A 16508-nucleotide genomic window follows, 5' to 3' on the forward strand; every position below is an offset into this window, starting at 1 on the left:
ATTTCAAATGCAAGAAGGACCAGGTTTGCTGGTTATAAAGGAAGTTTTATTTTTTCTTTCTAGTTTCATAATTTATAAGTCTTTGTTCAGTGCTATTTACTTAATTAGTTAAATAAACAAGGATTCTTCAAAAAAAGTAGTCACACTATCACATAGTTGAAGTGTGTTTGAAAAGTTTGGAACTCAAAAAGTTCCAAATTTATCAGAAACTATGTTGTTTTGTACAGAAACATTTCTTTATATAGAAATGAAGCAGACTACTGTTTGACTTGCTAAACCGTAATCCTTATACCTAAGAATTGTAATTTCAAGATAGGGTAAATCTGCCGCATAGTAATATTAAATATCTTACTGCTGAGAAATATGAGATAAATTATTTGAATAGCAAGCAATGCATTGAAATCTTGCTTAGTCTCTTTAAAAAGAAATACAACTGCTAATTCAGGAACATTATTGAAACGCCTTTACTTGTAATAATTTCAATCAAGTTTGATGGACATACTTATGAATAGACCTGCATAGGATTATACTTTTAATGGGTTTCTAAAAATAAATTGTATATTTCACGATTTTTCTATATTAATAAAATTCCTGCAGGCTATGAAATACTTTTTTTGTCCAAGAGAGTCCTGTAACTCTTCTGAATTTGCTTTTTCAACTCTGATTCCCAAATTACTGTAGAGGGAAAAAGAACAATGGAATACTAGATCATATGTCTGAAATTTGTTGAAAGGTAAATGAGAAATCCTACAGATTTCATTCTTACCTTCCTTAAGTAATATTCTATGCCATCTTCCCCCAAAATGAAATAATCAGATAGATGAAAAACGAAATAGTTGATTAAAGGGTTTTTTGGGGGGAGGGGAGGGATAATCTGGTTCACACTTTCCTAGAAAGCTAAACAAGCTGTGTTATGCCCATAAGAGTTGCCCTGTAACTTATCATATATTGTTTATGTGGAAGAATGTGCTGTGATGTATCAGATACTGAAATAGTCACTTATATGTCTGCAAATCCAACATTATTTTACAGTGTACATCTGATCATTCTGAAGCAGTTGAAAATGTAGATTATGTGCTTTTTCCTGGATTTATAGCTCTGGCTTGAGGAGCAGCTGGCAGCGGTGTCCAGACAGGCCTTTGCACAGATTCAACATATGCCAGTTGTGCTCATTTCTGAAGCACAACTTCAGAATAGTCACTCCCTATCACCGGAAGGCTTGCTTTGATCATTTTGTGTGTCACTTGATGCAATGTACTCTACATGGCCTAACTTTGAAGGTCACCTGGGAGCTGCAGCTGATCCATGGGAAGTCATGAGCATGCATATATGCCCATGTAACAACTATGTTATTTTGCACTCGTTAACAGTAGGTTCGGAGCAATTTGAGATGCTGGTTATCCCTTATAACTCCTTCATGGCGTAGGGCCTAGCTAATGTCAGTTTCCTTTGATGCCTGTCTATCCTGTTTAATTGATGAAGATGAAAGCGCTGTCATCTTCTGGGCCCCATCAATTAACAATGCAACCTCATGGGACCCAAAAAGTAAGCCTACTTTGATGCGAACAGCATCTTTCCAGAGATCTGTGTGGCTCCTACCCTAGTCTTATTCAAATAAGCTCTTAAAATGTAGTGCTTCCTCAGGCCTCAGTTTACATTACACGCTAAGCTTCTGATGGATGAGTTCTGTGTTAAGAAAATGTTGGTTTATTCTTGTGGATTTATTTTTAAAATTGTATATTGCCCAGAACTGTTATGGCATCAAGTATCCTTAAAAATTTGATAAATACCATAACTGATTTTGTGTTGCTCACAGGAAATTACCATTCAACTAGACTTAAGTTTTCAGAAATTCAAAGATACGATGCAGAAGAAATATTTCGTGAAGCAACTTAAATATCCAGACCGCTATTTGATCGTGATTGTTCATTAAATAAGGATAGACTTTTTAGATGAAATAAAAACTCTTGTTAATTTTAAGGGATGCCTTTTACACTGACTATTAATTATTAAATATTGGCTTGATGTTAATAATGGTTCTGATATGTTAAACTGATTAAGATCAGTTTTATTTTCAGCACAAATCTAACATGACTTCAAAAATTCTTATTTGACTTTATATAGTTTGTAAATGATATCTATATATCTTTTTCACTTTTACTGAACTATTTACTGAATAACAGAGTTGGAAGGGACATTTGATGTCTTCTAGTCAAACACGCTGCTCGAGCAGGAGACCCTGTAACATTCCAGTCAAATGGTTGTCCAATCTTTTTTTAAAAATCTGCAGTGATGGAACACCCACATCTTCTATTGTTCTTTTTTGTGGCCCTGCTTTTAGACAACTATTTAAAAAATCATACAGCATGTGTAAAAACCTCACCTACATTGAACTTGCTTGGATGGTAGTTACAGCATCTGCTTGAAATTCCTGCACCTTTCAAAGGATCTTTGCAAATTAGAATTTATTGTTTTTTCTGCACTTTCTTTGAACTCTTGATATGTTTTGATATTATAATATATCTTGTGGACATCAGTATGTATGACACATGCTAAAATAACTTTTTAAAACCTGCTTTACCATATGAAGAAAGGTGAGTGCCTTTGTCTGATCTCACCAAACGTTCACTATTGTTGAGGAATATGTTTATTTCATAAAATTATGTGAATCTAAAATAGCAATAGCACTTAGACTTCTATACCACTTCACAGTGCTTTTACAGCCCTCTCTAAGCGATTTACAAAATCAGCATCTTGCCCCCAACAATCTGGGTCCTCATTTTACCCACCTCGGAAAGATGGAAGGCTGAGTCAACCTTTAGCCTGGTGAAATTTGAACTGCCAAACTGCTGGCAGCTGGTGATCAGTTCTAGGGTTTTGTTTCATTTAGCAAACCACTGTACATTGGATGGCAAAAGACATAAAGTTTTAATTGGCACATTAACACATTACCCTAAAGATTTAAGGCTCACCTGATTCTGCCTCTTGGATGCTCGGATTGCTCTGACATAAAGCTTGTGCTGCTGAGGCGAGAGGCACTGCTGGTGCGGGAAATAGCTGACACATCGCTGACATCACTATCTGATGACTTGGCAGAGACATTATCACAACTTCTGTACTGATCGGTTTGTATATTATACTGAAGATGAGAAGAGACAATGTGAGGTCCATTGACACGCATGCAGAAACAAAAATAACTGGTGCAAAAGCACACCTTTAGAAGGCGGCCACCAATGAGAATGGTACTGCTGCTGATTTTATGTAGTAATTTAAAAAAAAGGCATACACTATTTCACGAAGTTTAGGGGACCAGTTATGAGAAGGTAAACAGTAAGAAAAGGGTATTAACTTTAAAACGGATAAATAAAAATATTAATTTGCAAATGACCACAATTCTGTATGCACACATTATCTCTGACTTTAAAAAAAAAAACAGATTAGCAGGCAGCATTATGGTGGTAAGGAGCCAAATATAATTTTGCCATTCTTATGTTCAGCATGAAGTTGCTATTTTAAAAAAAATGGTGACAACAGAAGCACTGTGGAATATTGAAATGATTTAAAGATAACAATGTGAGCTGCTAAATGATGATGAATCTCTTCAAAGTTTCTACTCTAAACTTGATTTCCAAAAGGTGTTTGCTACAATCAGTGCCCATGGCCCACATATGGATTTTGTTGATTTTTAATGGATACTTTTAAAACTATTATTTAGCAACCAGGGAATGGAAAGTATACCGCAAATTAAGAATAATAGAACAAAAAAATCCAACAACTCTGCTTCTGTTGTTCTTTAGTGCTCCTTTTAATGAAAGGAACAGATAGCATAATCCAACCAAAATGATTTCAGAATGACCTGAAAATACACTAAGTATTGATATTTTTAGTAATTTAACAGTAAATAATTCAATCACCCTATCTGTAAGTTTGAACAACTAGTTGAGAATCTAAATCAGGGGTAGTCAACCTTTTTATGCCTACCACCCACTTTTGTATTTCTATTAGTAGTAAAATTTTCTAACTGCCCATCAGTTCCACAGTAATGCGCCGTGTATCGTTGTCTGCACATGCCTCTCGTGCATCGTGGATTGGGTTTGGGGGGGGGGTGCCGGCTACTAGCTCTGCTTGTCTGTTACAGCTGGGTGGTGTGGGGGGAGATGTGCGAGCTATTCTGGGATGAGGCTCTTTTGTTTGCGGTCGCATTATAGCGCCATTTAGTTTCACTTACGTAATGTGAACTAAACATATGCGCGGACGATACAAATAGTATATTTTCAGAAATTTAAATTGTCACGGGGAATTTTATGAAAACCTAATGGAAATGTTTTTAAATAATGCTATGACATTTTTTTTAAAAGTCAATTAAATTAAAAAAAAGGAAAGTGCTTCAGTATCGGACAAAACCCCTACCGCCCACCATGAAAACTGGAACGCCCACTAGTGGGCGGTAGGGAGCAAGTTGACTACCACTGATCTAAATAACACTGTCTATAAAAATATAGATTTGAAAAATCTAAAAAAACCTTCCAAAATTTATCAAAACATCTATAAACTATGTTCAATTTCAAAAATAATCTACCAGTGTTTCATGCCCGATATTACAATTAAACTCCCTGCTTTATATTCTGAATGCTACATAAGAAACTTCAGTAAATAATTTATAAAAAAATATTTCACAAAATTAGGAAATTGCATATACAAGTAAGTTGCTGCTAACAGTCTCCTAGAATTTGCCCTCTAGGCTTAAAATCCCCATCTGCCTGAATCAGAAGTTGTATAGCTGCTTGTCTCCTGGCTTTATATGTTTCTGCCATCTGTCCCTTGTTAATAAAATTCCCACTTTACAGTTTCATTAAGATTAAATTAGGTATTGGACCACTTTTCAATCTCTAATGATCTTTTCTCTGTCACACATCAAATGATCAAATAAAACTCAGGTAATGATTTTTTAAAAGTAAAAAATAAAAAAAATCAAGCAAATTGCAGACTGTGTGACTCCAGGCAGAATACTGGAGTCTATCCACCAAATGGATGGGGAGAAACAGGCTCAAGCTTAATCCCTCCAAGACGGAGTGGCTGTGGATGCCGGCACCCCGATTCAGTCAGCTGCAGCCGCGGCTGACTGTTGGAGGCGAGTTACTGGCCCCAAAGGATAGGGTGCGCAACTTAGGTGTTCTCCTGGATGAACGGCTGTCGTTTGAAGATCATTTGACAGCCGTCTCCAGGAGGGCCTTCCACCAGGTTCGCCTGGTTCAACAGTTGCGCCCCTTCCTTGATCGGGATGCCTTGTGCACAGTCACTCATGCGCTCGTTACCTCTCGCTTGGATTATTGTAATGCTCTCTACATGGGGCTCCCCTTGAGGTGCACCCGGAGACTGCAGTTGGTCCAGAATGCAGCTGCACGGGTGATAGAGGGAGCTCTGCGTAGCTCCCGTGTAACACCGCTCCTGCGCAGACTGCACTGGCTGCCTGTGGCCTTTCGGGTGCACTTTAAGGTTTTGGTTACAATCTTTAAAGCGCTCCATGGCTTAGGGCCTAGGTACTTATGGGACCGCCTGCTGTTACCTTATGCCTCCCACCGACCCGTGCGCTCTCACAGAGAGGGACTTCTCAGGGTGCCGTCCGCCAAGCAATGTCGGCTGGCAGCCCCCAGGGGAAGATCTTTCTCTGTGGGGGCTCCCACCCTCTGGAACGAACTTCCCCCGGGTTTACGCCAAATACCTGACCTTCGGACCTTCCGCCGTGAATTGAAAACTCATCTATTTATTCGCGCGGGGCTGGCCTAAATTTTATCTAAATTTTATTTTTATTGGTTTTAAATCTATTATTAATTTTAATGGGGTTTTTAGTTATATATGGCCATTTTATAATAAGTTTTTTAATTAGTATTTTAAATTGTATATTTTGTACTGTTTGTTTTTATCTTGGCTGTACACCGCCCTGAGTCCTTCGGGAGAAGGGCGGTATAAAAATTGAATAAATAAATAAATAAAATAAAAAATAAAAAAGATCTCCAAAAAATTGTGGTGATACTTTCTGGTTTTCCTCAATGAGAAAATTTTGGTATAGCTTTGCTTTGCTGGCTGAGGAACTCTAGGAGTTGAAGTCCACAAGTCTTAAAAGAGCCAAGTTTGCAGACCCCTGGTATAGTGTATTTGCACAACACGGTAAGCCACAAAGCTGGAGAAGGCAGTTTGCAAGGTACATGGCTTAGAAGTGGGGGAAGGAATGATAGGCAGACCTATACAATTTTGAAAGAGCTGTGCAAGATTTGGGGAAAAAATGACAACTTTAAGGATTCAAAGTAAAGGGGCTTCATTTGTACTACGAACATTGTGAAGCACCTCTTTCAAATGCATTGCATTGCTGTCACAATAACTGTCTTTTTTCTGCAAACTGGAAAATTAAAAGGATTCCATGTTAAACAAAATCACAGAAATATTTTTGTAAATAATCACCTGCTCTAAAAATTGGTTTTACATTGCATAATGATACTATAAAGAATTCCATCAGCTATCTCTGGAAGGTCCTACAAATGTTTACATGAATGTTGCAACAGGCGATACAAATACTGAGGATGGAGGTATTACCCATATTACCCATATTACCCATATCCATATTATAGCAGGGCTGTCAAACTCCTGGCCCAAGGGCCGGAGGCGTTACGCACTAGCCACGCCCACACCTAGTTTAGCAAAGGGGGGAAAAGTCCCAATACGTCATGTGACGCCAACATGACAACGTTTGGCACCCCTGCCCTATAGAAACATAGCTACATATGTTTCTACAAAGCTTCATAGTTTTCAAGTAACTGTGAAATAAAACAAGTATCAGATAATATTTTGTGACACACACGTACGAACGTCTACTATTAATGTATGAAGCTATAAAAGCATAATTTACATACAGTAATTTTAGCAATTGTTAATAGCCAGCGAAGTAGGAGAACAAAAGCACATTGTACATATGGTATTTTATATTAAACACATCTTTCTCATGATTACTTCAAAGTGGAAATCTGTTTGGAATATTAGACCAAGTGACCTTTTACAGGTAATCCTTGTTTAGCAACTGAAATTCTGACCAGCAACTCAGGCTTTAAGCAAAGGGGTTGCTAAAAGAAAAATCACATAACTGTGACTCTGCTTATGATTTTGCTTCCTATTTCTTTTCCTTTACAGCACCATTAAGGTTATGACCCAAAAAAGTTGGGTGAACTCAAACAGCAAGTAAGTCTTCCAGATCTCGACTTTCAATGAAGTTTGGCAAATCTTACAGTCTTTTCCCCACCCCACTATCCTGCCGTCAGAAATGCTTACCCTGGCATTGGGCTAATAATTTAATTTAGCAATAGCATTTAGACTTATATACTGCTTCACACAGAGGTGAAATACTACTGGATCGCGCGAGTAGGTAGGAGATTGGGGCTGGTTTGAAGAACCGGTAGCAATTTCTGGCTGGCCACGCCCCCGAACCAGACTGCGGCCCGCAGCCATGTGTGAAGGCAGACAAGCGGAACATCACGTAGAAGGCAGAAAACTGAGGAAAGCATGGCAGGGCTGCCAGGAGAGGATCTTGAAGGTAAGCCAATGCTGGCAGGTGGAGGGGAGGGAGACCCACTGTGCTCGGCCTCAGAGGGACCTGGCAAGGCTCGCTCAGCTTTTGGGCGTGGCGCGCTCGGCTTTTGCGCTTGGCTTCCACAGGACATTTGGCTGACTGCCGCCTGCTTACCTTGCCTCCCACATGCAGCCCATGATGGAGAACGTGCCGCTTCTGGGCCAGCCCACCCACCTTCGGGTCCCTGAAGGGCAGGATGTGCTCTGCTGCTGCTGCAGCTGTTGGCACCGTGTCTGCATGGTACCAACAGGAAAACTCCCTGGCGCAGCACAGTTCTGGGATGGCAGGGGAGCCCAGGCAAGCTCTGCCGCCGCCGCTGCCACCGTCGCTGCTGCCAGGAGCATCCACATGGGAAAACTCCCTGGCACAGAACAGTTCTGGGATGGCAGGGGAGTCCAGGCAAGTTCTGCTGCCGCTGCTGCCAGGATCATCCACGTGATAAAACTCCCTGGTGCAGCACAGTTCTGGGATGGCCGGGGAGCCCAGGCAAGTTCTGCTGCTGCTGCTGCTGCCGCTGCCACTGTTGCTGCTGCCAGGAGCATCTGGGCAGGAAAACTCCCCAGGAAGGGCTCTGTCTATGTGTCCAGACCAGGGGTGTGTGTGTGTGTGTGTGTGTGTGTGTGTGTGTGTGTGTGTGTGTGTTTGCATGTGAGAGTGAGAGAGAGAGAAAGAGAAAGAAAGAGGAAGGGAGAGAGAGAGACAAGAGAAAGAAAGAAAGAAAGAAAGAAAGAAAGAAAGAAAGAAAGAAAGAAAGAAAGAAAGAAAGAAAGAAAGAAAGCTTATGACCACAATTGCGCCCCAAATTTTGGTTGCTAAGCAAGAGCATTGTTAAGTGAGTTTCACCACATTTTACAAGTTAGCCACACCCACCCGGTCACATGACCACCAAGCCACACCCACGAAGCCACGCCCACAGAATTGATAGCAAAAAAAATTAGATTTCACCCCTGGCTTCACAGTGCTTTTACAGCTTTCTCTACACAGTTTACAGAATCAGCATATTGCTCCCAACAATCTGGGTCCTCCTTTTACCTACCTCGGAAGGATAAAAGGCTGATCTAACCTTGAGCCTGGTGAGATTTGATCTGTCAAATTGCAGGCAGCCAGCAGAAGTAGCCTGCACTCTAACCACTGCGCCACCATGGCTCATTTAGTAGAAGGTTGTGATGTAGTTTATCTACTAGAAGTCCAAGTAAATTATATCCACAGCATTTCTCTGGTCCACTAATTTGTCACATCGTCAAAGAAAGTGGTAAGATTTGTTTGGCCTGATCTGTTTATGATAAACCCATATTGGCTTCTGGCTACAACTTTTTTTGCCTCTAGGCGTTTGCAAATTTGTTGTTTGATTATCTTTTCCAGAATTCTCCCAGGTATTGATGTCAGGTTAGTAGGTCTATAGTTTCCTGGATTCATTTTTCCTCCATCTTCAAAAAGAAAAAAGGGATCCACAAAACTACAGACCTATCAGCCTGACAACAATACCTTGAAAGATTCTGGAAAAGAAAAATAACAATATCTATTCTTCCAAAACCGATAGTTTGCTTTCCAAACACTTTTGTAATTTAATCATCAATTTAGTAATTATTTCTTAGGTTTCTATATGGCCACACTCATGGAGAATTTATTGTGGTTTCCAGCAGAAAAATCATAGAGTAGAACCAATTTAATGAACATAAAGTTTTTAACAGTTTTTAGTTAAAACTGTTAAAATCCATATTCCCACTTATTATATTTATTATTAAATATTCTAATACCCATGATCCTATTAAAATTTCTTTTTAAACATCACTGCTTTCATAGCCTTTCTAAATATCAAGAGAAAAGGAGCTATATGGATGTAGGAGAGGTGATATTATCTCAGGGTTTTGTAACACAATTAAAAAGCATTTCTTTCTGCTTCCTCCCCTAAGTCTAACACAGGTAGGCAAAACTGTCAGCACTGCAGCAGTTCATAACCAGCTTAGTGGAGTACATTTAGTGGAGTGTCTTTCACATATACTGTAACTATAAAAATGTAAAATGAGACAAGTTGTCCAATACAAACAAAAGCAATGAGAAGGTATAAAAATACCAGTTCATTGGCATTTCTGTATGATGGGAAGCAAATGATAAAAGCAAATGCCAAAAAGCACAGTACAACATAATCATACAAATTGTGCCTTTTTTCTTCATGCATTGCTACATTGAACACATATGCATAATAGGCAGAACATGCGTCAGAATCTCATAACACATGATTAAAATTCTGAATTCTATAGATTACATTTATCAATGCATAATTTGCCATAATGTTTTGAACTGGAATCTTTGAGGAAATTGAAAGAAATTGCACATTTAAAAAAATAAATATGCTATGATAGGATTATTGTCTAGATTGCCTACGATAGATTAAAAAAAGTGGTGCTTATCAGACTGCCTTTGAACGATTAGGATGTATTATTTCTGATTGCATTGGGGGAGGTTAGGATTTGATGAGAAATGCAGGAGTATAACTGAGTTAGGAGGGAAAATTTTTAGCATAAGTTTGTTTTATTTTTAACTATACCTTGTGTTTGTTCCGAAAGTCGGGGGGGGAGGGGGGTTTTGAAGGGAGGGGGGGAGGGTAGAGGGGGGAGGGGGGAAAGGTTTTTTTTGTAAAAACTTTTTCAATTAAAAAAAAAAGTGGTGCTTAACAAATTGATTCAATTTCTGTTGTTAGTAATCAGTTGCTATTCCAGAAAATCCTAGTTATTGGATAATAAAATCATTAGCAAAAATCAGACACTATACAAAAAAGTGAGTTCTGTTCGTAAGAGCGATTACTGTATATGATTGATATGACTATTTAGTTGACACATTAGTATTATGCAATTGAATATGTGAATAAGAAATTGAATCCTTTCCTTCTGCAAACTCATGCTATAGTATGTGAAGAGGCCATTATTCATGGAAGCCTTTGTAGATAAGTAAAAGCTTCCTGCTCCAAACAGTCACACTATCCATGAAGAATAGTTGTCAGGGATTATGGAGAAGAGGGAAAAGGTATGACTTAAAGAGGGAATGACCTGCTCACTTCTCCTTCTGAGCTACTCACCTACATATTGCCTGCACAGGGGTTGTATTACTATTTGAAATGTAAGTTTCCAATTTGTAGAAAGGCTTTTTTTTTTTTTTAAAGGAGGAGTATCTGCCTGATTCAGTTACAAATCCTAGTGAAAGATTTTCAATTTGACAAAAATGATTTGTTTTAGAAACCCTCAAGAATTTTTTAAACTTTAATTTATACAATATGAAGCTTAATGACTAATGTTCTTTACTATTTTGATGGGTGGGAAGAAAGAACAAAGCAATAATTTTATTTTCTCTAACTAGAATAAATTTAAATGTAACCAATCCCATATATTGTTTAATGCAGTTAGGGTTTTTCTTTAATAAAAAAGCTGAGGAGTACTCCCTCGTTGAAAACAATTCACAAATGAAATAATGACATAATATGGTTTCTGTATGATAACATAGTATCAGTGTTTCCGAAGTTAAACCAATAAAAATCTTTGGAGAAACATCAGGTATTCTTCCTCAATATTTTTGTTTTATACCATATTTTTTAACGTGTATGTAAACTCTCCAAATTTTCAAACGAAGTGTCGTATTTTGATATTTACCTTAGTATATTGCTCATGTTCAAGTTCTTGACTAGAACCACACCCTGTTGTCTGATTATACCGGTGCATTTTCATTTTCATCTGTCTTGTTCGCTCCTCCACTACTAAATTTGCTGCAAAAACAGATAATGGAAAACTATTAAAAAAACTTTGAATATAGGAAGCGATTTGATGATAAAAGTGTGACTTTTATTTTGAACGGAATAAATATTCAAACAGTATCTCCATCAGGATGTGAAAGCAAAACATAAGCATGCTAATGAGGGTCAACAAGAATTGCTTGCAAATCCTATCTACATATTTCCAAATTTCCAACACATCCATAACATGCATTCTTTTATATAGAATATTTCTTAAAATTGGAAAATATTTTTTTCCTTTACAAAATATGTCTCCCTATAATATAATTCTACAAGGATAACATCCCATCCATGGAAGAATAGTTATTGTACTTTTAAAATAATTTTAATGAGGTTCTTAAAAGAAAACAAAGTACTGTATGACATTTGCAAATGTGGTAGATATGGCTTCCAAGCAACTTTGCATCATTTTGTTTATAACTGATTTAAAGCTTCAAAACACCAGCCTATTTATATATAAAGCTTTTCTCTGTATTGAGTGGTGGTTACGCCTTACATATATATTATGATACAGGAAAACATCCTGGCTGGATTGTGTCTAATTTGACCTTGGGATATAGATTCCTGAAAAATATATATTCTTTCAAAACATAAATTCAGTTTCTTTGGCAATCAGTATTTAATGCCATCAGTGTACATGATCATATACTGAGTTTAAATACCTCCTGACACCTGAGTATGCAAAGTCTAACAATAAAAGAAGGGAAAAAGGAAAGGAAAAGTATGCAAAGGATAGATGCAGATAAATACATACTCAAAACTTAATTTCTAGCAGAGAAAGAGGATTATGTCAATAAATTAAACCTTTGTGCAATAGCAGATTTATAAGACAGTAAAAAAAAAGATTGCATCAAATACATGCGCAATATTACATAAAATAAAGACAGGATACAGGTAGTGAATAAGTCAAATCAGGAAATTTGGGGCATAAGGAGCTTTGTGTGTGTGCAGAGTGATTAGAATGCTACTTCTGCTGACTACCAGCTGCCAGCGGTTCGAATGTCACCGACTCAAGGTTGACTCAGCTTTTCATCCAGATTGTTTGGGGCAATATGTTGACTCTATAAAACTGCTTAGAGAGGGCAGTTAAGCACTGTAAAGCGGTATATATGGTAAGTCTAAGTGCTACTGCTTTTTGGAAAGCACAGATGTGCTCTGGTTTAACACTGCAAGCAAAAGACTTGGAAGGCAATCTAAGAAGATATTGGCACATTCTGGATTTTTGGAAGGGTATTATTGATACTTTCTAACACACTTCATTAAATATATAGTTTATATTTTAATCAAACGAAAGCAAAAGACAGATATTAATAACAACCATAAATATTTGCCATATATTTTCCTTTCCATGCATTCTGTCAAATAACCTAACTGACTAAATGTATTTACTTGGCTCATTGTGTTTGCAAAGGCCTACTTCTAACTAGCCTGGTATAAGACCCCAGTTTTAACATTCTCATTGCCATCTAGATCATCTGGATTAGTCATAAAGGCCACTGACTAGCTCTTTGATGAAGACATGATAGTGGAGATAAATGAATCCAAATCCAAACAGGTGATCAATAAATGTTAAACTTTTCCAGTGATGATAAGTCCTCTCTTCACAGCGTAATCATTTAGATCAGTAAGGGAAGCTATATGCCTAAAAGCTGTTAATACTTTTTCAGCAATTTGCTGCTAAAATAGCTCAAAATCCCTCTGTTAAAGCACTAAGTAATTAATTCTCATAACTATGCCCTGTGTTAGGGAATAACCTGAGGATCTAGAATTCCTGCATTATACAGTTGTAACACAAGCTACAGTTCTGCTTTATTAAAAACATCCCCATAGTCATATTTCCTAATATAGAGAGAAGATACAAAACAATGGTCCTGGTGACACAGAAATCTGAAACTTGGGCCGTGCACTGTGATTATTACAGAAAGTTCTAAGTGTAAAATGTTTAGGGAGCATCTTGGCTAATAATAAAGCTTAAAGTTAGTATACCAATTGTCACTTGGTGTTTTTGCTCAGCATTCACGTTGCTTCATTCATACAATTTCAGAGAGCATTTTCTATGTGTAACCCTACAATTTTTCTGAGTTTTCCATTTTTTTTTAGAGTACCCAATAGCTTTGGTAATGCAGGAAGCCATACAGGGTAGAAATATAACAGCTAAAACCTAAAGCAAAATATTTATTTCACCACAGAATTTCAGTACAAAATAAGCTATCTGTCTTGTAGAATGTTGTGTAATAGGAAGCTGTCTGCTTTTCTAGACCATGATGGAGTGACATACACTTCTGGATGTGAGCATTGCATTTAGATTATTACTCATAAGCTAATGCATTGTCTTTAACCAGTAGGATACCAGACCCTTATACTGTACCCCAACTGGGAAACCAATTATTTGATATAGTCTAATTTTTGTAAAGTTCCAACAATGAAATGTTTATCCATGTTATTCCATAAAATTAAAGACTCAAAATATAATCCAAAATAGATTTGTCATCTTAAAACCATAGCTGGCACAGCAATAAAACAAGGTACCTTTTTATTAGAAAAGTCTGAAAGGGAACATTAATGCATGCCTGCCTCAAAATGATAGACAACTAGGACTCCAAAAAAGCTAGGTTTTCTGAGACTTCCAGGAAAACAGCACATTTGTACTCTGGACTGAAAATGTTTACCACTTTATCCTTGGAAAACAGATAAAGTGTGTATATATGTGTATTTGTGTGCAAAGAGCCTCAAATGATAGTTAAGAACATAATATTTGTATATTAAAATACTCAGTATGATTTTATTTTTCAAGCCTTTGATGATCTTTACGGACAGAGATTTTAAAACAGGCCCAACATGCTAAGACAGTCTGTTATTAACGCAGCTGGCTGCAATTACAATTACTGCAGGCTCGAGTCCCACCAGGCCCAAGGTTGACTCAGCCTTCCATCCTTTATAAGGTAGGTAAAATGAGGACCCAGATTGTTGGGGGCAATAAGCTGACTTTGTATATAATATACAAATGGATGAAGACTATTGCTTAACATAGTGTAAGCCGCTCTGAGTCTTTGGAGAAGGGTGGGATATAAATGCAAATTTAAAAAAAACTTTGAAAAATAAGAATTTTACATTGTGAGAATTCCTCTTGCCTCTTCCAGAACATCAGATATCACACTATAATTAATTTTAAATCAAGACAGAAAGACTACTCACAAAGAAGCAAAAGATGAGAGGGAGAAGACATAATACTAAGGCACCAACTTTTCTAAATATAAATGGAGCAAATGCTTTTCAAAAGAGAAAAAAATAATAGAAAAAATTAAAACAAAACATAAATTGCCTACAAGGGATACATATCAGAAAAAAAGGACATAAAATGTTTGATTTATAAAAAATTGGGGAAGAAATTTATTTCAGCAAGAACTTAACAAAAATAAAAGAATTGTTTTGCATATAAAGCCTTAAATAAAACTTGAACTTGTATTGACAGATAAGCATGATATATTTCTTAAGGTGGAAGTTAATTTGTCTGAGACTGGGGCTTTGATATTGGACATTTATGCACAAAATGAGGATAAGGTACTTTATTGTTCCATAAAGAATTTATATAGAGACATGTTTTTTTCTATGAAAATTGATGTTTGATGCTGGATTAGAATTTAGTAATCTCTACAAAACTGGATAGAACTTTTGAGAAAAATATTAAAATTACTCAAGGCAAACTACCCAAAATTTTCTTTGATTTGATGTACAAATGTTGATATATGGAGATAGAAAAATAATAATTCAACGGAGTTTCTGAAACACATAAATGCTTTTCAAGAATAGATATTATTTGGATTTCAAAGAATTTGGCTACTAAGCTTCATAAAGTAAAAATGTTGCCAAAGATTTTTTCAAATAATAATCCTGTGAGTTTGGTTCATAAAAGGAAATTCAATTCTTTTAGGTGGAGACTGGAATATTGTTACAGAAATAAGCAAATGGAGGGCTGTAAATAAAAAATAAAATAATTCTTTGAAAATAATTTAGGTAAAGGAATTGATTTAAGAATGGTTGAAATGCAAGTAAAGTTTTTATCAGAGATTATTTCATACAACACAATACTGAACTCAAAAAGAAGAAGCAAGGGAAAACACAACCTATTTTGGATTTTTTTTTAAAAAAAGAATTATAGACATTTCCTGAGAAGATAAGCATTTCTCAACAAATTAAGATTTTACAATGACCTATGTATGTTCAGTAAGAGAAATGGAAATAAAAATGAACTATGTAAAGCCAAAAAAAAAAAAACCTTTGAATTTTCAAACAAACCAGGGAAATGTTTGACATATAAACTATGAAAAGAAAAATTAAAGAAATTGATATTGAGATTATGAGAGGAATAATATGGCTATGCAAAAAGTGTCTCATCAATATTACTCCAACTTGTACAAAGGACAAGATATTTCTCTGGGGAAATCAGATGAATACCTAAAGAAACAAAATTTACAGAAGATTACAGAGAAAGAGAAACAGATTACGAACAGACCTATATCAATAAAGGAAGTGTGTGAAGCTATAAAAAGTATTAAATCAGGAAAGGTGTCCAGACCAGATGTTATTATAAATGTTTTGAGGATGAACTTTTACAACCTTTACAAAATACGATGAATTCTGTTTTATAGGGAGAAGGATGACAGAACTGGAAACTGGCCAATATAGCATTCATTATCTTTAAAAGTAAATATATTTGCTCTGTGTAAGAATGTGCTCTCTGTCCATTAGACAGCTCATTTGTGTTGTGTATGAGAAAGAAAAAAAACTGTTGGCACTGAGCAAGAATCTCTCTCTGCAGGACATAAGGAGATTCACTAATAGCTTACTGATATTTAAAGTTATTCCCGTAGTTCTGTGATACGTGTTTATCTGTATGTTTGCTTTTTAAAAGCAACTGATAAATCTGTTCTTCCTGTTGATAATATTTTTTTTACAGGATGCTAGAGGAAGGAGGGAGAAATTGCTGCTGAGAAATTTCCCTTCTGGCTAAAGACTTTATTATTAGGGTTATTCAAGATGCACTCCAAGGGTAACAGGAGATTTTGTATTTTAAAAGCATGGTGTGCTTCTTCATTTCACCAAAGA

At 36.6% G+C, this 16508-nt stretch overlaps 1 protein-coding gene across 1 annotated transcript in view; it reads right to left on the reverse strand.

Annotated features, from left to right (window-relative positions):
• The window catches only part of RIMS1 (regulating synaptic membrane exocytosis 1), a 296197-nt gene that overhangs the window by 29200 nt on the left and 250489 nt on the right, over positions 1 to 16508 (reverse strand). The window contains exons 26-27 of the mRNA XM_058176391.1: positions 11263 to 11375; positions 2973 to 3139 (exon numbers count right to left, since the gene is read on the reverse strand). Of these exons, the coding sequence (XP_058032374.1) occupies positions 2973 to 3139; positions 11263 to 11375 (280 nt within the window). The remainder of the gene's footprint in view (positions 1 to 2972; positions 3140 to 11262; positions 11376 to 16508) is intronic.

The sequence above is a fragment of the Ahaetulla prasina genome, chromosome 1 (assembly GCF_028640845.1).
Source record: "Ahaetulla prasina isolate Xishuangbanna chromosome 1, ASM2864084v1, whole genome shotgun sequence".
Taxonomy (NCBI): Eukaryota; Metazoa; Chordata; class Lepidosauria; order Squamata; family Colubridae; genus Ahaetulla; species Ahaetulla prasina.